The sequence below is a fragment of the Nesoenas mayeri genome, assembly GCF_963082525.1.
Source record: "Nesoenas mayeri genome assembly, chromosome: 23".
In the NCBI taxonomy this organism is placed as follows: Eukaryota; Metazoa; Chordata; class Aves; order Columbiformes; family Columbidae; genus Nesoenas; species Nesoenas mayeri.
This window is the reverse complement of record NC_137574.1, coordinates 5,019,445-5,044,638: the sequence shown is the minus strand read 5'-3', so window position 1 is coordinate 5,044,638 and position 25,194 is coordinate 5,019,445. Positions and strand designations below refer to the sequence as shown.

General features: G+C 56.7%; 2 protein-coding genes across 3 annotated transcripts in view; one reads left to right on the top strand and one right to left on the bottom strand.

Moving 5' to 3' along the window:
• The window catches only part of PPFIA4 (PTPRF interacting protein alpha 4), a gene marked incomplete at both ends in the record, with an annotated part of 33,682 nt that extends 29,654 nt beyond the window's left edge, over positions 1-4,028 (top strand). For both annotated transcript variants that reach the window (XM_080358138.1, XM_080358137.1), the window contains 5 exons: positions 709-806; positions 1,456-1,631; positions 1,842-1,910; positions 2,722-2,899; positions 3,970-4,028. In XM_080358138.1, coding sequence (XP_080214264.1) covers positions 709-806; positions 1,456-1,631; positions 1,842-1,910; positions 2,722-2,899; positions 3,970-4,028 — 580 coding nt within the window. The remainder of the gene's footprint in view (positions 1-708; positions 807-1,455; positions 1,632-1,841; positions 1,911-2,721; positions 2,900-3,969) is intronic.
• A 2,404-nt stretch (positions 4,029-6,432) lies between these two features.
• On the bottom strand, positions 6,433-12,131 carry MYOG (myogenin; the record flags this gene model as incomplete). The annotated part of the gene is made up of 3 exons (XM_080358184.1): positions 6,433-6,554; positions 8,276-8,357; positions 11,652-12,131. The coding sequence occupies 3 exons, from the start codon at positions 12,129-12,131 to the stop codon at positions 6,433-6,435; spliced, it is 684 nt and encodes a 227-aa protein (XP_080214310.1).
• Between the last annotated feature and the right edge of the window lie 13,063 nt (positions 12,132-25,194).

Here is a 25,194-nt window from a genome sequence, read left to right as displayed (position 1 = left end):
CCCCAGCCACCGAGCTCAAAGTGTCATTGCTTGGATCCCTGCGCCTTCGAGCAGGTGGAACAGCATAAAACACAGCTCAGGCTGAGAGAGCTGGGGTGCTCACCCGGAGAAGAGAAGCTCTGGGGAGACCTCATTGTGGCCTTTCAGTGCTTCAAAGGGGCCAGTAAGAAAGCTGGGGACAGACTTTTTAGCAGGGCCTGTTGGGATAGGACAAGTGGTGATGGTTTTAAACTAAAGGAGGGAGATTCAGGCTGGACATGTGGAAGAATTTGCTGTCCCTGAGGGTGGTGAGAGCCTGGCCCAGGTTGGGCAGAGAGGTGGTGGCTGAACCATCCCTGGAGACATCCCAGGCCAGGCTGGACGGGGCTCTGAGCAACCTGAGCTGGTGCAGATGTCCCTGTCATGGCAGGGGGGGCACTGGGGGAGCTGGGAAGGTCCCTTCAACCCAAACCATTCTGTGATTCTATGATTCCATGATTCTAAAACTGATGGAGTGGGGAATTACTATGAAAGGGAGGGATGTTCCCTATTTTCCAGCCAAGATCTCTCCTTTGGGTTGTGTCAGTGCTGACCGAACCCTGCACCAACTCATCCTTTGGGCACATTTGAGCAAGCAGGGAAGTGGGTCCTTCCATGGGTCCCTCCAAGCCACCTGCCCCGCGATGCTGAGCCCTCCTGAGGGTTGGGTGACATCTCATGTCCTTGCAGCACCAGCCTGCAGTACGGCATCATGTGCCTGAAGAGGCTCAACTACGACCGCAAAGAGCTCGAGAGGAGGCGAGAAGAGACCCAGCACGAAATCAAAGGTCAGCAGCTACATCCGCCATCCAGCTCTGGAAAAGGAGATGAGGAACCTCCCAAGAGATGCCCGGTGATGGTCTCTCTCCTATCCCTTATTTTTAGCACAGCATTTGCCTGGGGACAAGGATTATTTCTGAGCAACCATGTCCACAGGGCTGTTCTCCATGGGGAACCTCCTGCAGTATTTCCCCAGCAGATTTCCCCAAGTGGCTTTATGCAGCTCACCCCAGCCAGGCATGAGAAGGGAGGATGTCAAGACAGGAAAGATCCCGTCTGAGCATCAGATCATCTTCTCCTGCCCATTTCAGATGCTCAGGACACCACCTGGCTGACTCAGCCTTTCTTATTGCTTGTCCTGAGGTTCTCTGCACATCTGACTGCTGCTTAGATTACATCTCATTATTGATAATGCCCCTAATTACACCAGCAGCCGTGGGCTCTTAGGATTAATTTCCACAGTTGTTTTCTGCCTGTTATTTCAGCATTAAGTTTGGTAAATTGAAGTGAGCTGTTCCTGGCACTTGAGCACTCTGGAAGGAGCATCCCAGGTTCATCCTGGGGCTGTGCAAAAGGGCTTCAGGACATGGTCAGGTCCCCATGCAACCAAGAGCATGGTCTGAGCTGGCTCTGAGACGTCCCCTCGCTCTATTGCAGACGTGTTGGTGTGGACCAACGACCAGGTCATTCACTGGATCCAGTCCATCGGGCTCCGCGAGTACGCGAACAACCTGGTGGAGAGCGGGGTGCACGGAGCGCTCCTGGCCCTCGATGAAAACTTCGACCACAACAGCCTGGCGCTCGTCTTGCAAATCCCCACGCAGAACACGCAGGTAAGAGCAGCAGCTCTGGGGATTTTAGAGAGTGGGCAGTGTGGGACACATCTGCAGCATGAGCCCACCAGCTCAGCTCTGCCTTTCCACACAGAGCACCTAGATGGCTCATGGGCTTTTTTCTCTGTTCTTCTCAGGGTTTTCTGGGATGGGGGGTTTGTGCTGGGAACTGCTCACCAACAGGGAGGGCTCATTTGTTGTTATTTTCAGGCTCGACAAGTGCTGGAGAGGGAGTTCAACAACCTGCTGGCCTTGGGCACGGATCGGAGGCTGGACGATGTGAGTACCAAACCTCTCCCATGTCCAGATCATGCTGAGCACCTGCTCTTGTGCAAGAAATGGCAGAGATGGGACCTCTGCCCTCTCCCTGCTTGTCCAAAGAGTCAGGTAGTGCCTCACAGACTCTCTAGAGCAGTCAGAGGAGCGGTATCAGTGGAATAAGCTAAAACTATTAGACAAGGCCCTGAAGAATGTGCTAATGTGCTGCCAGGCTGTGGAGGCAGGTGAGATAGAGTCTTGTGCATCATTTCTGCTCCTTGCCAGCTGCCTTCATGTTGTCTTGTAGAGTCACAGATGTTCTGGGCATGATGTATCTGTGACAGGTGAAGCAGGTGGGTTAGAGATGCCCCATTAAGCAGCCAGAAAGCTGTTTGTTTTGAGTCACTGAAGGTGGGAATTCACCTAAATATCTCCTACATATGGCTTTGATCCATGAGATATGATAGCAGAGATCACCGGGGCTCTCTTGATGGTACAGAGAGAAGGAGACGCCTCCAGATGCTGTTACCTGGCCAAGGTCAGATGCATCCCTGGGGGTCCTTAGTGGAACTTTTATGTTGACGTCCCAAGGCATCTGTGCAGGCTGGAGAGAAGAGATAGGCAAGCTGAAAAGGATAAAGCCTATGTTGGGGCATCCTGGAGAAGTCTCCTATGTCCTTGGCTCAATTTGGTCACACACTTCTGCACTGTTGGAGTTGGTCTCCAAGTACGAGCACGCCCTTGGTTGGGTGGAAGCAGTGCTGGCGTCTCACAGGGTTGGAAGGTCCTGCTGCCACTGCAGCCATGCCCGTAACCTGCTCTTCTCTCGCAGGGTGACGACAAGACGTTCCGTCGCACCCCATCCTGGCGAAAGCGCTTCCGCCCGCGCGATGTTCACAGCATCAACATGCTCAGCGGCTCGGCTGAGACGCTGCCCGCCGGCTTCCGCGTCACCAGCCTGGTGCCCCTGCCCCCTCCGTCCGCCCCCACCAAGAAGATGCCCCCAGAAGGTGGGTCACACCTGTGTCCCCACGGTCCCCTCGCGGTCCTGCTCAGGCCTCCCGGTGTGTATGGGGAACGATGTGCCACCAGGAGAGGGAGAGTCTTGCTGATCGTTATGCTGAATCCCAGAATGTCAGGGATTGAAGGGACCTGGAAAGCTCATCTAGTGCAATCCCCCCATGGAGCAGGAACACCCAGATGAGGTTACACAGGAAGGTGTCCAGGCGGGTTGGAATGTCTGCACAGAAGGAGACTCCACAACCCCCCTGGGCAGCCTGGGCCAGGCTCTGCCACCCTCACCAGGAACAAGTTTCTTCTCAAATTTAAGTGGACCCTCCTGTGTTCCAGTTTGAACCCATTGCCCCTTGTCCTGTCACTGGTTGTCACCAGCAGAGCCTGGCTCCATCCTCCTGACACTGCCCCTTTCCATCTTGATCCCCAGGAATGAGTCCCCCCTCAGTGTCCTCTTGTCCAGCTCCAGAGCCCCTGCTCCCTCAGCCTTTCCTCACACGGGAGATGCTCCACTCCCTTCAGCATCTTTGTTCCCCTGCCCTGGACTCTCTCCAGCAGTTCCAGGATTCCATGGGATCCTTGAGCTCTTGTCTGCTGTAAATGTTTTTTTTTCAGGAGGGTATTTCACACTCTGTTTGGGTGCGTGATTTCTCCCAAATAACAAGTGATAGGATGAGAGGAAACAGCCTCAAGTTGCGCCAGGGGAGGTTGAGGTTGGATCTGGGGAACAATTTCTTCCCCAAAGGGCTGTGGGGCATTGGAACAGGCTGCCCAGGGCAGTGCTGGAGTCACCATCCCTGGAGGGGTTTGAAAGCTCTCAAGATGGGGCCTCCCCAGGGCAGAGCAGAGGGGGAGGAACAACCTCCCACGGCCTGCTGCCCACACTCTTCCTCACGCCCCCCGGGTACCATTGGCCCCTTGGCCACGTGAGCATATTGGTGGCTCGTGGCCAACCTGTCATGTGGCTTCAGTGCACAGATGCTGCCTAATGAATGGTTTGGTGGGAAACTGAGGGTTAATTGGCACAGCCACTAATTGCACACTTTACTCTTTGTCTCATTTCCAGTTGGTGCCTCTGGGTCACCAAGGCTGGAGACCTCCACGGTCCGGACGTACTCCTGCTGAGGGTCAGCGTGACGGGACCCAGCCCGGCCCTGGGTAAATGCGAGGACCGAGGGTGGGGACCAAGAGCAGAGCACAAGGCCCAATGTCCTCTGCCCAGTGTCCCCCAGGCGGGTTGGCTGCTGTCACCAAGGTTTGCCATGGAGACCTCAGTGGTGGGGGAACACCCCGCTGCCGCCTGGGGCTCGCAGGACCCTGAGGTGACACAGAAGGGATGCTCAGCATCCCAACCATGAGCGGTTGGTCCAGCCCCTGGACAGACAGCTCCATTGCAGACCCCAGGATGCCATCCTGGGCAGGGGGTCCCACTAGGGTGAGGGGAGGAGAGTCAAGCACTTCAGGGAAACTCCCGGGACCCTCCCCCGTGCCAGGAGGATTTGTTACCAACTCCGTCTGAGTTTGCCAGCTTGTGGGCACATGGGCAGACAAGAGGCCCCATCCTCACACGGACTCTCCCACTTTGTTTCCCAGCACAACCCCACTGTCCATCCAGGACAAGAGCCCGGCCAGCGCCGGTTCCTCGGCCCAAACCAACAGACGCTGCTGTGGACCGAAAAGGACGCTGTCCCTTCTGCTTGTGCACCCACCGCTTCCCCCAGCTCCCCACATCTCCCACCTCTGGCTCGTCTCTCACCTCTCCCCATGCTGGCCGGGCTATGGATGCGCTCGCTGGGTGTCCCCATGCTGGCAGAAGTGAGGTACAACCCTGCGGAGCAGCACTGACACTCCACAAGTGGACTGTGATATTTGGAAACCTTCCTCTGCCTGGTTCATGTCGCCAATGGGGCTGCTGTGCTGACTCGCCCAAGCCCCGGGCATCAGGGACACTGCTGCCCGCAGGACGCGGAGCCCAGGAACATTCAGGCTCGTGAACGTCTTCACGCCGGGGCAAGCCGGGCGAGGAGCTGCCCCCAGGAGGGGCCACGGCCAGTGGTTGGTGCTGCACGGGGTGGTGCGGGGACCGGCCACCGTGGGGGCGAGGAGAGCGGCTGCCTGCTGAGGGCGCTGCGTTTTGTGGTGCTGCGTTTCGGGGTGCCGCGTTTTGGGGTGCCGCCAGATGCCACGCTGTGGGGAGGCTGCGCCTGCACGGCGGCTCCACGAAGGGCTGGAACCGCCTCATACGGTACCTGGCACCCACGGGACAGGGGACCCTCGTTGGGTGCCCGGGGAGACACGATGGGGACACCCAGCAGCCCGGGACGTCCCCGTCCCTTCCCTGCGGGTGCAGGGGAGCTGCTCTCCCCTCCTGCCGCCGAGCAGGGATCGATCCAGGAGGCTCTGAACTCTCCCCGTTTCTTCCCCGTAGGGTAGGATCTCCTCGTCTCCTCATGCCACGTTTGCCTTGTGTGGCCCCTATTTCTGATGTGATATTTATTGATGGCTGGAATGACCTTATACTTATCATGTGCTGTCTGGAAGTGCAATATCTGAGAGGCTATACAGTCATGATGTCTTTTCGGTGTATTATTTGCCTAATACAGTATTAAATATTTTTTTAATTTGAAGAGTCAGTGAGCCCTTTATATCGATGCCCTATTTCTTTCGTCATATTATTGGTACTGCATGGACTCCAAACCCTGGATCGGGTCAGGAAAGGATGTATGTGTGTTCCAATAAACAGGATTTTAAAACAGTGCTGGCTTGAGCCTTCTTTCTAGAGCCCAAATTAAAAATGTAATTAATCTTTAGCTTCCCCGAGAGTTTTTGGGGTACAGGACTGAGCCCCAGTGAAGTCACTGGTCTCTGCAGGGTGGATTGAAGTGTGGGACGTCATTTCCCAATGCTGAGTGACCATGCTGAGGTCCGGATGGATGTTCTGATATGGAGAAATCCCCAGCTTGGGAATTAGGAGAGACCTGCACCAAGGGGACGGCAGGGAAGGAAGCCCTGAGCAGTTCAAACAAATGCCTTTATTTAAAAAAACCCAATCCAAATAAGTTAGCAAAAATAATAATTAAGAAAAACAAAAACAAATGGCAACTCCACACAGAGATCAGTAGAAAAGACGGCGCGCAGCCTCCGCGGGGCTCAGCACCCGCGGGACACCAGCCGGGGAGACACGTTGGTCAAAGAGCATCTTGGAAAGGAAAATCAGCAAGCGAACCCAGCACACACATTGGCCCCCAAAATCCGACCGCCCCCACGCAGGGGGTGCAGAGCCCGACGCCGCGCGGCCGCCCTCGCGGGAAGCGCGGCCGCGGCACCCCAAGATCCCACCTCTCCCCATCGGCGTTTCCCAGCTGGGCGAGCGGGAGCGTTTTGCGAGGAGTGGGAATGGAGGTGAGTGGTTCCAGCGGTGTGGTCCACGACGCCGGAGGGGTAAATACGATTTCCAGCGGCTGGACCCTTCCAGCATCTTATTCCCACCCCGTCACCAGCTTGAAGAGCCGTCGGGTGTTGTGCCGGCTCAGTTTTGAACCCGCTCCTCCTGGAACGTCACGGCCACGTCCTCCACGGCGATGTTCTCCACGATGGAGGAGAGCGAGTGGAGGTTGCGGTCCTCTGCGGCGTCATCGGCCAGGAGGTGATCTGCAGAGAGCAAGGGCATGATGGTCCTGCTGGGGACAGGAACCATGTGCTCGGGACAGGGACCATGTGCTGGGGATGGGGACCGTGTGCTGGGGATGGGGACAATGTGCTGAGGACGGGGACAATGTGCTGAGGATGGGGACAATGTGCTGGGGACAGGGACCTGTGCTGGGGATGGGGACAATGTGCTGAGGATGGGGACCATGTGCTGGGGACAGGGACCAAATGCTGGGGACAGGGACCGTGTGCTGAGGATGGGGACCATGTGCTGGGGATGGGGACAATGTGCTGGGGACAGGGACCATGTGCTGGGGATGGGGACCGTGTGCTGGGATGGAGACCATGTGCTGAGGACGGGGACAATGTGCTGAGGATGGGGACAATGTGCTGGGGACAGGGACCTGTGCTGGGGATGGGGACAATGTGCTGAGGATGGGGACCATGTGCTGGGGACAGGGACCAAATGCTGGGGATGGGGACAATGTGCTGAGGATGGGGACCATGTGCTGGGGACAGGGACCAAATGCTGGGGACAGGGACCGTGTGCTGAGGATGGGGACCATGTGCTGGGGATGGGGACAATGTGCTGGGGACAGGGACCATGTGCTGGGGATGGGGACCGTGTGCTGGGATGGAGACCATGTGCTGGGGATGGGGACAATGTGCTGGGGACAGGGACCGTGTGCTGGGGACGGGGACAATGTGCTGGAGACGGGAACCATGTGCTGGGGACAGGGACCATGTGCTGGGGACAGGGACTGTGTGCTGGGGACAGGGACCATGTGCTGGGGACGGGGACCTGTGCTGTGGATGGGGACCATGTGCTGGGGACAGGGACCATGTACTGGGGATGGGAACAATGTGCTGAGTACAAGGACAATGTGCTGGAGATGGGCACCATGTGCTGGGGACAGGGACCAAATGCTGGGGACAAGGACCGTTTACTGGGGACAGGCACCATGTATTGGGTATGGGGACCATGTGCTGTGGACAGGGACTTTGTGCTAAGGACAGGAACCGTGTGCTAAGGACAGGGTCCATGTGCTGGGGACAGCTTCTGGCTCCACGTAGAGGAGACCCACAATCCCACCACATGGCTGGAGAGACCTGGGGACCCACTCCCACTCCTGCCCCGAGGGGCTGAGACCTTCCCCTGGAGGGGGCAACAGGGACTCAAACTTTTGGACAATTTTTTACATTTTATTGTCTGTTGGCAAGTGAGGTTTAAGTTTCTACCTCTGGGGGAAAAAAACAGGTGGATTTGGGTTGGGGTGACTGCAATAATGGAAAAAAGAAGCAGCAGCTGCAAAGGGGGTGTGGGGAGCCCGGGGCAGCGATGGATTGTGATGCTCAGTGATGCTCAGCACCTCTGCGGGCAGAGCCGAGCCAAGGGACAGTGAGGGACAAACCGTTGATGGGGACCAAGCTGCTGCAGACCAATTCCAGGGCTCACTAAGAACAGATATCGTGGGGAAATCAGGCAGGAGGAGAAGCCTGAAGTCCCTGAGCATCCAGCCAAGGAAGCACTGGAGGATTTATGAGCTCATTTCTCTGCAACAGCGGGGTGGGGAGAGGGGGACAAGGCTCCTTTTGTCCTCTACTCTGAGCATCTCCTGCTTGCAGGGGGTTGGCTCAGCGATGCTTTGCCCCAGGATGCGGTGTCCCCACAGCTGTGTCCCCCCAGAGCCCAGTGAGGGTGCAGGACATGGGGGTGACCTCACCTGCAGGGTTGGTGCCGAACTCCAGCTGGCTGCTCCACTCGGGGCTGCAGGACGAGCTGCCGGACCCGCACTCACCGGCCACCTGCAAGGAGACAAGATATGAACTGTGGGTCTCCCAGCCCCCAGCCCCACCAAACCCCACTGGCCACCACAGAAACACCCCAGGGGGACCATCCCCACACCACAATCCCTCTGCAGAGGTGGGAACATCCATCCTATCCACAAAGCTGCCCCGAGAGCCGACAGCATTTGGGGTCCCCATCACACATCGGGGCAGATGATTTGTTAAGCAGTTTAGCAGGGGCTGTTGCGATAGGACAAGGGGTGATGGTTTTAAACTAAAGGAGGGAGATTCAGGCTGGACATGAGGAAGGAATTGTTGGCCCTGTGGGTGGTGAGAGCCTGGCCCAGGTTGGCCAGAGAGGTGGTGGATGAACCATCCCTGGAGACATCCCAGGCCAGGCTGGACGGGGCTCTGAGCACCCTGAGCTGGTGCAGATGTCCCTGTCATGGCAGGGGGGGCACTGGGGGAGCTGGGAAGGTCCCTCCAACCCAAACCATCCTGTGATTCCATGAACCATAAAGGCTGAAAAAAATCTCAGTTTGGGACCCTGGACACAGGAGAAATGAAACTGTCCACCCACTGCAGGTAAAAAAACTGCTCAGTGACTCTGAAAAAGGGCCAGAGATGAACAAACACACTTTGGTAAAACAGCTTTTTGTTGAAAACCACCTACTCAGGCTCACAAAACAGAGCCCAGGGGCTGGACACCCCCAGGCCAGCCCAAGGGGATTTCTGGGGAAGCTCTTTTGGCAGTTTGATTTGTGGATTTGAGGCTGAAGGGCTATTTCAGAGAAAAGAGCTGACGGCCTGAAAAATGAGAGCGTTACTCAACGAAGCTCAGAATCAACTTCTTTTTGGTCTGTGTATCTTTATTTGGAAGTGGATGCCTGCCCGCTTTAAACCCCAAATATGATTTATAGCAGCAACCCCAAGGACCCAGCTATTTGTAGCAGCCTAGAAATGGCACCTTGAGTCTACAAACTTGTAGCTTCATGGGCTAATTCATTAACAGTTGGATTTATTTCCCACTGAAGTATGGAATTCTTACAGATAGGATGTTTTTTTTCCCCAAAAATGTTGGATTTCACACTCCATATGTGAACCCCATGGAGTAGGGACAACTCGGAGCAGAAGTGACACAGGAACAGCCCTGCAATGTTCTGGGCACATTTGCAGCGACAGCCAACAAATCAGACCTAATCAAACCCAAGTGGGTATATTGGATTTACGCCAGGAAGTCCAAAGTCTATATAGGATGGAGCTTAAAAGCCTTTTCAGTCCTTTATTCAGGCTCTGAATGTACCATGTTGGGCTACAAGGGTATTTTGTGGTTTGGTCCTTAAATCCCTTAGTCTGAAAGAAGAGGAATCTTGGTGAATTCCACTTTTCTGTGCCTCTTTTAAAGTCCTTCTATCTATATCTATATCTTTATCTATAATCTCTATCCATCTCTATCTCTATCTCTATCATCTCTATATCATTATCTATATCATTATATCTATATCATTATCTATATCATTATATCTCTATCTATCTCTATCTATCTCTATCTATCTCTATCTCTATCTCTATCTCTATCTCTATCATCGCTATCTCTATCATCTATATCTACAACTACATCTACATCTATAACCATATCAATATCCACATACATATCCATACCTATATTATCTATATCTACCTATATGTATCTATATCCATAGACGTATCACCTATATCTACTTCTACACCTACCTCTATCTGTATAACCCGTACCTATATCATCTATATCTGCACCTGTACCATCAAGACCTATACATATACCTACCTCTACATCTGCATCTGTCTATATCATCTGTATCATCTGTATTGATACCATCTATACCAACACCAGCACCTATATCTATACCATATCTATCTACACATTTTGGTATCCAAGTCCTCAGAGCTGCAGGGAAGCGCTTGCTCAGACACCCCGTGGTGGCGCCCCCGATGGTGTTTGCTCAGGGGCTTTGTGGGTTGTGTCACTTTGTAGGAAGAAACCAGGATTGTGTGTGTCTGTGAGTGGGGGGATTTAACTTTATTTTATGTTTTATTCATGTAATCTCCTTATTTTAACTTATTTTTAAAATTTAATTGGGGGGGGGGGGGGTGTGTTTGTTTTTATCTTGGTTTTGCCTTGATCATCCTTCTCAAGCCCAAGCACACGTGCTGCGCTCACTGCATTTCCAGCACTGGACCATGCAGCCCTCACTACATCCATACATAAATCTATAGATGTATATACAGGGAAAGACAGCTACTGGCCCTGCAAAGCATGACCCCCACAGGGTGTCACCCCCATAGGGTGCCGCCCCCATAGAGTACCACCCTTATAGGGTATCACTCCCATAGAGCAGCACCCCTATAGAATGTCACCCCCACAGGGCATCACCCCTAGAGAGTGTGACCCCCATAGACCATCACCCCCATAGAACATCACCTCCATAGGGAATCACCTTTATAGAGTGTCACTCCCACTAAGTATCACCCCCAAAGGACATCACGCCCATAGACCACCACCCCCATAAAGCATCACCCCCAAAGCGCATCACCCCCAGAAAGCATCACTCCCATAGTGTTTCACGCCTATAGAGCATCACCCCCAAAGCACATCACCCCCATAGACCATCACCCCCATAGGCCACCACCCTTATAAAGTGTCATCCCCATAAAGTATCACCCCAAAAGTCATCATCCCCATAGACCATCACCCCCACAGACCACCACCCCCATAGACCATCACCTCCATAAGGCACCACACTTATGGGGTGTCACACCCATAAAGTATCACCCCCAAAAGTCATCATAAAGAATCCCCCCCATAGACCACCACCCCCCTAGAACATCACCCCCAAAGCGCATCACCCCCATAGGGCATCACCCCCAGAAAGCATCACTCCCATAGTGTTTCATGCCTATAGGGCATCACCCCCAAAGCACATCAACCCCAGAGACCATCACCCCCATAGGACACCACCCTTATAAAGTGTCACCCCCATAAAGTATCACCCCAAAAGTCATCATCCCCATAGACCATCACCCCCACAGACCACCAACCCCATAGAGCATCACCCCCATAGGGTACCACCCTTATAGAGTGTCACCCCCATAAAGTATCATCCCCAAAAGTCATCATCCCCATAGACCATCACCCCCACAGACCACCTCCCCCAAAGAGCATCACCCCCATAGACCATCACCCCCATAGAGAATCACTCCCACGGGTCACCATTCCCATGCTGATGCCCAGCCCAGATTTGAGGACCCTGGGGAACACTTGGGGACACTCACCCCGGGCTGGGGGGCGGTGGGACGGAAGTGCAGGTCCCTCTGCTCCCGCTCCTGCTGGTTGAGGCTGCTGAGCAGGCTCTGCAGGCGCTCGATGTACTGGATGGCGCTGCGCAGGATCTCCACCTTGGGCAGCCGCTGGTTGGGGTTCAGCAGGGTGCTGCGCTTCAGCGCCTCGAAGGCTTCGTTCACCTTCTTCAACCTGCGCTTCTCCCGCAGCGTGGCCGCCCGGCGCCGGTCGATGGACACCGTCTTGCGCTTGCAAACCTTGCACGCCCACGGCAGACACTGCCCGGGACAGTGCTCGGCCAGGGCTGAGTCCTTCTCCTCCAAAGCCACCCTGCCCTCGGGACACAGGGCCACCTCGGGCCGCTCGGGGAATGCCGATGGCTCGTAGCCTTGCAAACGGGAGCCCAGGAAATTTTCCCCATCGTAAAACCTCTGGTCCGGGAAAAAATACGGGTTGGTCTCAAAGAGCTCCATGGGCGCGTGGGCGGCTCGGGGACGTGTGCGCGGCTCGGGGATGGCTGCTCCCTCTCCCCACGCCAACTGTTTGGTGCCATTTAAACCCCAGCGCTGACATTAAATCACGGAGATAAATATAGAAAACCTAAAGGAAACCTGAGCCCAGCCTAAGCTGCTGCCTCACATCAAAACTTGTCCATCTGATTTCATGTGCTCTCCCCGCGGGGATTACGCTGCCCTAGACCGCGGCCACGCCGGGGGGGTCCGGGGGAGCTGGCACGGTGGGGAGGGCAGCTCGGCCGCCCCGCGAACAAGGGCTTTGTTCGAGCCCAGGGGTGCCAGCGGGGATGGTGGGTGGCTGCCAGTTCCCCCTCGCATTCCTGCATCATCTGGTCCCTTCAGTTACAGGCTGGTGGGGGGAGCCCACATTGGCCTTGTGGCCAGGACACCCTTGTCACTTTGTCGCTGCTGCCCTTAGCCTCTCACACCCCTGCACCCTGTCGCCTGCTTTTCCTCCACCATGGGCTTCCTGAAGGTCTTTGGTCAAGTCTCTTATCCCAGAGCGGCACTTTTGGCACAAAATCCACGTTCGTGGCTTCTCCCCTGCACCAAACCCAAGGGACACCTTCTCCCATGTGTTCCTGCTGTTGTCCCACGCCAGCTCATCTCCATACCATCTGTACTTGCAGATAAACCAAATCCCCAACGCTGCATGCCTCTCGCAACAAAGATACATCAATCACCCCCTCCCAATGGGGAAACTGAGGCACAATCACAGGCCGGCATAAGCAGCAGCATGGGTGAGACTTTAACCCATCCCCAGCCCTTCCCTACAACTGCTCGACTATGTTATTCCAGCTTTGTCTTTTCTGAAGGGATTATTTCTCCTTCTTTTTTCCATCGGGAATGTCAGAAACCATCTCCCCTCTCCTCCTATTCCTGCTCCAGGCCAGATTCCAGCCGAGGGATCGGTCAGTGGAAAGAATGTCGGCCAAGCGCAGGGCCAACCCTGCCAGGATTTTCCTTCCCCAAATCCCCCCACCCCGGCACATTCCCTGCACCCGCTGCCAGCTCCCTGCCCCACTTTGGGTTGATTTCTGGCCTTTTTGGCACCCGCCACCATGCTCTTCTCTCTTCGCCGTAATTTCTTTGGGGCTAAGAGCTTTATAGCGCATCCTCAGTCTGATTCCAGCTCTCCCCAGGTCTCAGTCCTGGGATTTGCTCTCTCCACAGTTTTAGAATCTATAAAAAGTCTGCAGTAAGAAAAGCAGGACCCACAGCCCCGGGGTTCACCCTTGGCACAGCCTCTGCGCTCACCAGGGTCAATCAAACCCCCAACATATGCAAGAAGGAAAGAAATCCGAACACAGACTCAGCCCCTGTGTTGGGTGGAAGCACTAAAAGAGCAATGAAGAAGCAGGATTTGTCCCTGAGAATTGCCAGCTGCAGGCGTGAAGCCGTTAGGAGGGAATAACCTGAACCCAAGGGCTCCACATCAACTTCACGTCATCACATCCAGCAGTTTGACTCGCTCGTGGGGACCTTTCTCGGTGGCACTTGCTTGTGGACATGACCCTGGTGAGCTCCTCAAGCCGCATTCGGGTCCCTGGGCGAGCGATGCCCTGCAGGACCGTACAAATGGGGTTTGTTTAACTGCAAGGGGGTGTTTGGAGGATGAGGAACCTGGTGGTGACATAACTGGCTCCACGGGGCATGTGACAGACCCGGACAAGAGAGCAGTCAAACATTTAGCACTTCATAAAACACGGGCAGCATCGTTAGAGCAAGTGGCGGCCACCCCAGTGGCCTTTCCCTGGGTCAAGGCAGCCCCCATGGGCCACCAAGGCCACCGTGGCCCTGTGGCTGAGCAGGCAGTGGAGGCAGCTCATGGGGACAGGGAGGGAAGGTGACCCAGGACCAGCGCAGGATGGGAACTGGGGAAGGACCCTGCACAGGGGTGGCAGCTCCAGCACCTACATTCACTCCAGCGCTTTTTGGATGTCCCATCCAGGCTGTCCATGCTGTCACCAACACAGAGAGACGGGTAATGCTGTGCCAGCCCAGCTGCGGCTCCGCTGCTCCATCAGACCCTCTGTGCCGGGGCTGACCCCAATCCCAGACACTGTGGGGCGACAGGATGAGAGGAGATGGCCTCAAGTTGCGCCAGGGGAGGTTGAGGTTGGATGTGGGGAACAATTTCTTCCCCAAAGGGCTGTGGAGCATTGGAACAGGCTGCCCAGGGCAGTGCTGGAGTCACCATCCCTGGAGGGTTGGACATGGAGATGAGGTTCTCAGGACATGGGGCAGTGCCAGGGGTGGGTTATGGTTGGACTCAATGATCTTGGCGGTCTCTTCCAACCAAAATGATTCTGTGATTCTACGACACAGTGGGGTCGGTGGGTCCATCCTGGCAGTTATGAAATCAGGGATAACGATAACCATCATACAAGCGGCCATCACTGAGGGACGCCAGTGTCTGGAGAACCAAGGGTCTCCCATCACACCTCACACTCCTCTGAGCACCCCGCAAAGCCGGCTGTTGGGGGACGGCCAAGCGGGGTGGCTTTTCCCGGGTCCCTTGGGTGTCCGCGGCGGCTGCAGGCTGCGCCCTGGGTAATTCGGAGCCGGTGGGGGATTAGGGCTCTGCTGCCGGCTGTCAGGTTAGTAGTGATGGATGGGGGCGGCTGGGAGGGACACAAAGGAACGCTGTGTGAGCGCCGGGCAGAACGTGCTGCGATCCGTCACGGGGTGACCTTCTGGGCTGGCGGAGGCCTCGCGGGGACGGCTCACCCCGTCACAGCCGCCGGGGACGGGCAGCCACGAGGACCGAGCTAAAAATACCCATCCATTGAGAAAATCCCAGCCAGGAGGCTTTGTCCTTCCTCCTCTGGGGCAGCTTCCCAAGCTGGTGGCCAGATCCACAGTACAGGGTCATGGAGAGGTGCTCTAGGGGCTGCTCCAAATGTTTTGCATTCCCACTCTGGATGATGGTCTTGATTTGCTGAGTTTCAGGGAAGTACATAAGGAGGTTGCAGCCCAGTGCACATCCCTGTCTGGTGCATAAAGCTGCACACACCCAGAGCACGTCCCTGCTCAGTGCTCAGAGCTGCCCACACCCTGTGCATATCCTTGCTTGGTGCGTGGAGCTGCAAACACACAGTTCAGATCCTTGCCTGGTGCACAGAGCTGCACTACACCCTGTGCATGTCCCTGCTTGGTGCATGGAGCTGCACACACGTCACACATGTGCCTGCTCAGTGCACAGAGCTGCGCACACCCTGCGCACATCCCTGTCTGGTGCACAGAGCTGCGCACACCCTGTGCACATCCCTGTCTGGTGCACAGAGCTGCACACACCCTGTGCACATCCCTGCTCTGTGCTCAGAGCTGCGCACACCCTGTGCACATCCCTGTCTCCTGCACGGAGCTGCTCACACCCAGTACATGTCCCTGCTCTGTGCTCAGAGCTGCACACACCCAGCGCACGTCCCTGTCTCCTGCATGGAGCTGCTCACACCCAGTACATGTCCCTGCTCGGTGCACAGACCTGCACAGTCCACACTCTGGAGCAGCGATGGCAGGGGTGGTGCCGGCTGGCTCCTTCCATTGGAAAGGGCAGAAAAAGCAGCAAGTTTTAGGGCTGGTGATGCAAGCTGCATGGTGGAGGTAGCATCTTCAGCCTCAGCGTACAGCACCATCCCACTGATGGGGAGAGGGGTGGCCGGGACCCAGCAGAGCCCATTCTGCTGGGATTTCAGTGAAAGCAGTCCCACCAAAATGCCATTTCCAATGGGACCCACCTTCCTGTCCCCCGCAGGCACCCCACCACCCCACATCCCCTCTGGCTCTCCAGGCTTGCCGACATCCCTTCCTGCCGCCGTGACAAGTCGTAACATATTTAGGAGCAGCTGCAGGCGGCGGGAGATGCTTGGCCCTCTCTCCGCTCCCGGCCCAGGAATGCAGAGCAGAGCTCTCCTCCGACACCCGGGATTTCCGACGTGCCTGCTCAATGGAGATTTGGGATGGCGACAGCTGCTCGGCCGCGATGGGGCCACGGCAGAACCTGCCCCATCAACCCCATCCCCACTAGTACCTCGCACAGCCACCTCTCAGCTTGCTGGGGATTGGAACTGGTTTTAGGTCCAGCAATGGGGATGGTGTCCTGTTGTCTGTCCCCATTTGAGACAGGAGCAGAGGTGGCTGGACCAGCTGACAACACCTTCCTCACCCAAATGTGCCAGCTCTCCCAGTTTGGGTTCATTGATGGGTTGGGAGGGTGTTGGGATGGGGCTGCTCGTGTCCCTGCAGCACCATGTCCCCATGGGGCTCAGCATCCTCGGTCCCCATCTCTCCTCTCATCCCCACGACCCCAGGTGTCAGCCTCCGTGCCTCAGTTTCTCCATCAGGAAACCAGGGATAACGATGGGGGTATAATGTGCTGCTGGACAAAGGTTGTATTTTGATATTAACTGTATTTACAAGGATGGGTGTCAACAGGTTAAGCTGGTGGTTGGGCAGCCCCCAGTTCGCTGGATCTCAGTGTAAGGACAGTAGTGGGCGCCCCAACACACCAATCCACCACATCCCAGTTGGAGCGTATTAATGGCACCGTGACCCACAGACTATTGCCACCACCATGTGTGCCGTGACCCACCAGTTATTGGGACCCCAGTCTGGGGACCAAACCAGGTGCCCCAACACACCAGCCTGCTGGCTCCCAGTCTGGGGACCATACTGGGTGTCCTGCCCCCCCTGCTTGCCTACAGTCATTGGGGGATGTTCTGCCAGCACTAAACCTCATTTCTGCCCCGCTGTGACCTCCCTCACCCCATGACCCAGACGTGACCCTTCCCCTTCCCTCTGCAGCCCCAAATTGCAGCCGGAGGAGGGACTGACCCAGCAGGAACCCCACCAGCAAACCCAACGGGGGACTCTCCCATCCGGAGTCCCCCCATGCCAGGGACATCCTCGACACTCCATCCCCTGCTCGGTGGCACTGGCCGGGCTGTCCCCACATGTGTCACAGAGGGACCGGGGCAGACTTGGGTTGTCAACAAGGGTCTGTTTTCCCCAGGATGGGAGAGTCTGGCTGGGGTGAGCGGGGGGACAGGTGGGTGTTTGGAGGAAGCCCCATGGATGCCAGGGATTCAGCAGTGACATATGGTGGCTATTCGACCCCCTGAGAGGGACAGCTGGCTGGGCCAGAGGGATGGCGCAAGGCCCAGGGATGGGACCTGGGGACAGCAGAGTCCCTTGGCAGGGGACAGCCCTGAATTGGGACCCCTGGAGCCACGTGGGGATGGTGGAGCAGCCAGGAGGGAGCGAGTGGCTGCAAGCCAGGGGTGACCATCATCTTGTCCCTATGATGGGCACGATCCCGCTGTACCCCATGGCCCAAGCCAGGGCTGATGCTTTGGGATGAGGTTCTGGTGAATAGAAGGAAAAAGGAGCTGGTGACGCTGCTGTGGGGCTTTCAGGGCAGAAACTGGTGACTCCTGCATTTTTCTGTCCCCGCCCCATGGGACAGCAAATGTCTGGACAAGGAAAGGTGACCCCCCTATGTAAGACACGCTGCGGTAACTCGGATTGTGGGGAGGGAGGGTCGTGGAGATTTTGTGGCTTCGGGGTGGGATGCCCAAGGAGAGGAGGGACAGCAGACCCTCCCCGTGACATACCAGCAGTGTCCCCAAGGAGGGACACCCAGCCCATCCGGAGGGGCCTCTCCCTGCAGATTCCCAGCACAAGGAGTGGCTGTGGGCTCAGCCCAGGCTGGGTTTCCCCATTGCTGGGGTGTTCAGCCCCGTGTGGGGGTCGTGCTTCAGCAACACCCGGACTCCCACTCGCATGCTCAGCTGTCGGTCGCTTTGGCATGTGCTGTCGGGACTGGTTGAGCGGCTGGAGGATAATCCTGACCCCGCAGCAGTGACACCAGGGTCCGGGTGCTGCACCCATGGGGATCCCTGGGCCACCCACTGTGGGGGTGTCCTGCACCCAGGAGCTGATGGAGCTGGGGGAGGTGAGAGCTGGGAGGATGAGGAAGGGCTGGCAGCAGTGAGGAAGGCTGGTGGGTTTTGATGTAGGGAGCAAAAGTGGGGCAAATGTTTTTGGGCTGCTCCCCACACCCCATCAGAGGGGACCGAGCTCCTTCCAGCCTCTCTCAACCATCGAACTGCCTACGAGGAAAAATGTCTTGAAATGCAAATCTTTGGAGCCCTGAGCTTGTGACCGAGAATAACCCCCCCATTCCTTGGCCAGGTCACCCGAGGGTCCCGGGGGGGCTGAGGCCAGGGGCTCCTTGCCAGGAGGATGGAGAAGCCATCATCCCTCCAGCCGCTGCCGCCGTGCGGTGCAGCTGACGGGAGAGGGCACCAGCAGCCCGGGTATCCGCACATGGCGTCCCCGTTCAGGGCTGCACGCCCCAACCCAGAGGCCAAAAGCAGCTCAGATCCCTTCAACCCCTTTTTTGGGGGGGTGTAGGAAGGAAACCCCATCTGGGGTGCAGCCCCGTGGGCTGATCCAGACCTGGAACCCCTTGGGGTGACCCCCCCGCATCCAGCCCCGATTCCCCATCAGGAATAGCCCGGCTATTCATTTCCCACCCCCTGGGGAGAAAATCTTGAGATTTGTTTTTTCCCGCGGCGTAATGACCCCAGCAGGTGCTTTTCCTGCCCGAGGGCTGAAAATAGCTCCCGGGGTTTGGCTTCCTCTGGTTCCTGCCCCCCTCCCAGGCCCCCTGGTCAACTTTTGGGCCAAAACATCCCAAACCAGGGACGGGAGGCTCCAGGGAAGTGGGGGAACTTCCCGGAAACCCTTTCCTTTGCCTTTTTGTGCTCGGCTGGAAGTGGAATCGTCCTGGTGAAGGAAACTTTGGCCCCAGCTCTGGCAGCAACACTTGCCCTCGAGTCTCTCCTGGGGGCAGCTCAGCTTTCACCCCATTGGGAGGGACAGGAATGTGCCTTGAAGGTTTTTTCCTTCCTTTATATTCCTCCCGCAGGAGCTGCATCCTTTATCACTCATAGGATGCTCTTGCCCAGTGCCTGTGCCACATCTGGTCCCTTTGGCCCCATGGATTTAATCACTTTTGGGGAGTAAAATGACTGGGAGGACCTAAACCCCTTGGCCACCAACATATTTGGGTTGGTCTCTGCCTTATCAAGAGCTTTTATTTAGGGGGTTGAAACCTGGAGCCCATGTTGCCCCTGGAGTTGGGCATGTCCCTTGTCCCCAAAAGGGGACCCTGGGGTGCACCTGGGGCTGTATCTGGATTTTTCTTTCCCAGGGCTGTGTCCCAGCTCCTCTCTTAACCTGGGAGATACACAGAGACACAGCACCCCAGCTCCTGGCCCCCCACGATATTTCGGGAAGGCCGAGCAGGGGTGAGATGGGGTGTCACCCTCTTTCATCCCCACACGAGAACACACAGGATGGGGACATGGAGGGGGAACTGTCCATCCCCTGCCCCATCCCTGCATCTCCACCTTGTGTGGAGGAGATGGACACGTATGGCAAACACCGCTTTGGCTGGGGCTTTCTGTGGGAAAGGGCTGATCCTGGGGGAGCGGAGAGGAAATTTGGGGTTACACTCCCAGCTGCCTTCACGCCTGTTGGAGCTCTCTGCCCTCCAACCCACTGCTGTCCCAGCCCATCCCTCCTCCCACGGTGACATCCACATCCCCCTGGGGCTGGGTGAGCCCGGGCTGGGTCCTGCACCCCAAATCCCCCCCACCCAGGGCAGCCAGGGAATGAACAGCAGGAGAAGCAGCCGAGGCTCCCTGCCCCGTGTCCCCCAAGGCTGACACCGACTCCAGGCTGGTGGCAGGGGACTCGTCCCCGAGGAAAGCAGCCGGCTGTGGGAACATCACCACCCACCAGCTTGGGGTTGCTGTGTGCAATTGCAAAATGTCACATGTGCCGCGGCAGCGTCACCGTCCCGCAGAAGCCGTCCCCCGGGGAGCGCGGGCTGTTTGTGCTCAGACCCTTCGGGTGATGTTTGTGCTGCTCCGGGCCCACGGCGAAAGGATCCCAGCGGGAAGGGGAGAAGGGGAAAGGGGCAGGAGGTGGATCCCCTCTGCTGATAAAGAATTTTCCATGTCTCCGATAGGAATCTGCAGGTTTAAGCACGTGGGAAGGGTTTAAACTGCTTTTTCCTACAATACACAGGCCATGCCCAGTGAATTTCTGCTCTGGCTTAATTTCTGGAAATAAAATATCCTTAGATGAGTTGGGAGAAAATATTCTCAGATTGGTTTGGCTCGGAGGCTGCAAGAATCAGATGGGAGAAGAGCTTTTGCTTTGGAGGGTGGTGATGTGGTGATGGTTTTTAAGTGTCTGGGGAAAAAATCCCGGTTACCAAAATGGAGAGCTGCCCAGAAAGCTGAGAAAGATGCAGCAAGTGACAGCTGGAAGCTAAAAGTGGAGAATTGTAGAATAGAAACACGGGACATGTTTCGAAAGCAAGAAATACAAATTTTGGGAACAGCAGCCGCGGGGACGTGGTTTTGCTTTACGTCCCATGCAGTGGGGCTCTGCTCCATCCTCACACCAGGGACACTGAACCAGCTCAGCCGCTTCCCTCTGTCATTGTCACTCCTTTGTCCCCTGCTTTGTCCTTCACCCCACATCATCCACCACCTCTATGGGGTGCGGGGGATAAGAGCCCATGTCCCCAGGCCACCACAGCTCCAGGTCTGGGACCAGCCCTGGGGTCTCCCAGGCAGAGCACCCACTCAGCTATTCATCCCCACCCCAACATCTCCCCCCAAATCAATCAAAAAATTATACCATCTCGGACATCCATCAAGGGAAGAAGTTCCCCTTATTCATGTCTTGCAGTGAACCAGCACTCGCAGAAGCCACATTTTTCCTTTTACATTTTCCTCCTCCCCTCTCCCTTTTCCTTTCCTGGGAAGTCACTGTTTCACATGAGTCTTTGCCCCACAAGGATCTGTCATCACCGCCGCGCGCTCGGGAGCACTCACACCACCCGCACCACCACCGGCACCCGTCCCGCCTCCCTCCCCATGGGCACAGCTCGGCGGAGGTACCAAGTGCTGTCCTGCCTTCCACGGGACATTTCAAATAAAAAGAGAGCCTAAAAAAGCACTGGGTTTGTTTAGGGGTAGCCATGGAGTGGGGGCAAAGAGTTTTAACCATCCTGTAACCTGATTTGCACGGGTGATAAGGATTAACCCCCTCCCGCGCTGCCGAGGCTGCTGGAAGTGCTGGGCAGGAATAGCTCCTGGCCGGCAGCCGGGCTTGATAAAGCTCCCGGGGCTCCCTCGGGATTAAAATAAACCCAGCGTGTGGTGAGGAAGATCCAGCGGCGAGGAGGCAAAGGGCCGGGATGGGGCGCGGGGGCGCGGGGCCGGACCTCTGCTCTACCCGCCGCTGTGCCAAGGGCGGCGCTGGCGGAGGGTGCGCCGGGCTTTGGATTCGGTTTCTCTTCCATCGAGCGATGTCTCAGCAGTTCCTCCCTGCCAGCAAAGCGCAAAAGCTCCGTTAGCATCCGGCTGTGCCAAGGCGCGCGGCTTGGCCGGGGCCCAGGTGCCTGCGAGCAACATCTGGCTGACATCTGGCAGGGCACCCGGTGGGGCTTGTCCTCTTCGACCAGTGCACCGGAGCCTCATGAACATGGGGGAAGAGGGGACGTGGGGTACGTCCTCATGTCGCTACCCACTTGTGAATGGTCACAGACACCCCCCGTGACTCAGTTTCTCCCTCGGGCATTGGTGGTGCTGCCAACGCGCGGTAAAACCTGCTCTGAGCTGAAGTGCGCTTGGTGGAAAGGGTCAGTCCGCGGGGAAGCAGCTGTTTCACCGGCCGCCCTCTGGGATTTGCTGGTTTAAATTATCTCCCAGGAATCTTTTTCGATGCTGTGTCATTGCTGCTGAGTATCTGCTGCAAAGCCCGGACAGGGATGCATCACCCTGCAAAAGCGTGGTGCTCCTCGCTCCCAAAATCGCGTCCTAAGGGCCATGTATCCTGTTAAATGGGACGCAAACTGGGCACAAGTCATGGAGCAGCCCTGTATCCCCAGTAAAGTCCCGCCGGGGCTCTGTGTCACCGTGTCACAGGACCGGTGGCCCCAGGGCTGGTGTTGCTGGGCGAGTATCTCTCCGCAGCCTCTCAGCATCCTTGGAAAAGCTCCAGGTTTTCTCTTTGTTTGCTCCTTTTTCACCTTGTGCCATCTTGTCTGCACCCACCAGACCATGGCGCTTGGGGGGTCACTCGTCCTAATTAATATCTTGCAGAGACGTCAGCCCTTTAAGCACACAGCCCCGTGCTGCTGGCACCAACCATGCTCCTAATTAACTTTCCTAATTAAGAGGCCCCTTTCCATGACCAAAAGGGCTGTAAGATGGTTCCCGTGATGGAAGAGGTGGAGAAACCCTCAACAACTTGAACCCTGAGCACCCGGGATGGCAGCGCGGAGCTGCTCCTCATGTAGGTAAACTGAGGCAGGAGGGGGAAAGCTCAAACCCCCAAGAAAGGCTGAAGAAGAGGTGGGTGGAAATGAGCTGCCCTGGCCCCAACTTGCCTCTTTGGAAAAGCCTTTTTTGGCTGCTGCTGAGCCCTGGGGGTGTTTAGTCGGGATTTGGTGTTGTCAGCAGGGCAGGCTGGCTCAGCCGGCCCCGACACGCCAAACCCTCGGGTGCATTGCGCTGGCACGGAGCCGGACACGAACCGTTCCTTAGGTTGGGTCCTGTCCCCGTCTCGCAGGAGGTGCCGAGGTAGGATAGCTGGTGCAGGAACATTGAAACCACCCCGTGTCCCTCTGTGCCCTCCATCGTCCCACCTCTCCCGTCAGTATTTGCCTGTAGAATCATAGAATCAGTTCAGTTGGAAGAGACCCTCAGGATCATCGAGTTCAACCACAACCCAGCCTAACTCTGGAACTAATCCATGTCCTTAAGAAACTCATCTACATGCCTTTTAAACCCGTCTAGGGATGGTGACTCCAGCACTGCCCTGGGCAGCCTGTTCCAATGGCCAACACCCCTTTGGGGAAGAAATTGTTCACCAGATCCAACCTCAACCTCCTCTGGTTCAACCTGAGGCCATTAAGCAGCATCATCCAACACTTCTTTGGGATCATCATGACCTGTGGCACCTCTCTGGCCATTTTCTCCTTCCAAACCGCAGCAAGAGCCCGGAAGACCTGAACAACCTTTTGGGTGCTTGATGTTCCCCAGAAAAACTACCTTTCATGGGTTTTTAAGGAATCTCCACCACTCAACAACAACCTGGTGTCCACAAGGGTGAGCAGATGATGCCGTGTCCATCTGGCACAGGCTCTGTGCCACCACCTGCAACAACATTTGCTCGTTCAACCTTCGCAACCTTTGCCAAAGCACTGGGACAGTTTGCTGTGTGCTCGGGCACACTCCCAGCCAGGCAGCTCATTTTTGGCACACCATGGGGTTTTTTTAGAGGTGCTGCTAAAATTAAGTACACTGGGCCATGATGAGTCCAGGGAGGGGGAACAAACTGCAAATCCACTAAGGAACAGGAGTGGTTTTTTAATCATTCTGGTTAGGAGATTTGCATACAATTAGGCCAGGACCTGCCCGTGTTCGCTTCCGCATTGCTCTCCCATGATGAACCTGCCGGTTTTCCTGCTCTGCTCCCAGCCAGAGGTTGATTGCGGGGACGCTCACCCTGGGAAGCTGCTGGGCGAGGGGTTTAGGGGCTCTCTGGGGGTCCCCTTTGTGCCCCCACCCCACGCATTGCCACAGCTTTAGGGCTCCAGCTCTATAGGGGGGTAACATCTTCCTCCCCGCGGTGGAGGACGTGTGAGGAGATGCGCCGCGAGATGCTCCAGCAAACACGTCCCAGAAATAGCACGGTGTTTACGTGCACCCGCCATCCTCCGTTTATTTTTCTCTCTGCAGAGCAAACGGATCGTTGAAATCCAAGTCAGGTCCCCTTGCCCTGCTGCTGGCACAGCTCAATGGCCCAGGTGGCACGTTGCCACTGTCCCTGGCTGGTCACAGATGCTTGACCCCCCCAGCCCCATGCTGACTACTTGGCCAAGGTGGTGATGGGGAAGCCCATGGGCCACCAGCTGATGGAGGAGACCAGCACTGGGGTTGTGCTGGTCCCACAGCTGTTGCCATCCCTGCCCTGGGGAGTGCAGGCTGGGAGGGAGGAGGGGGCTGAGGGTCTCCCCCAAGGGGCAGATCTGGGTGTTGGGACATCCCTGACCAAGGCAGAGGAGACAAGTCCCACCAAAGGAGGGAGAAAGGATGTGGAGAGAAGCTGATGGGGCTTGGGAAAGCCCCAAATCTGAGACTGAGGCTGGTCCTGGCCCCTGCAGCACTTGGATAAACCAGCCCTGCTCCTGGGCAGGATGAGCCTTGCAGGTGCCTGGTCCATACCTGAGGGGGGCCCTGGGGGCTTGGCAGTTAAGCTCCACGATCAAGCCCCCAAACCCGTTGCTTCTGTGCTACCCAGCCCAGTGAGGGAAATTTTGGGGTGGCCATTTTCCCCCAAACCTCTCCCAGGACACTAAACTGAGTCTGGTCCAGCCTCAGCACCGGTTTGGGGTCACTGTTCCTTCACAAGCCACCTCTGGGAACAGGACAAACCCTCCGGCTGCCCCTACAGCTCTGTTTGTCACCAACACAGCCCCTATGCAAGGGACACTGTGCCCCGCCTCACCAGCATGGGGGTGCAGCCCCCCCAGCGCCCAAGGGTGCCGTCCAGTGGGTGAAAGGTCTTTGGGGCTCACCAGCAGTGATTTGGGGTGAGCCCTTGTCACCCAGAGCCCGGGCGAGCACCCCAGCACTTTGGGTGGGTTCAGGTCTGATTTGGGGTGCTGGGGCTGGACCTGGAGCGCTGGGTGCTCGTCTCCGCCCTCCCCCTGCTCCACTTCTCCACCCTCCCCCGGGATCCTTTGCTCACACCCGACCTCAAAAACCGGTTCTAATGCTAAAACCGAGAGCGGACCCGTGTCGGGAGCTCGGGGTTGGCGCTGCCTCCACTGCTCCCCCCTCTGCCGGGTGCCCCCCCGCTGCATCTCCCGGTTCTTCCCGGCCCCGCCGAGCCCCAAATCGGGTCAGTCGCTCTTTAAACGCCCGGA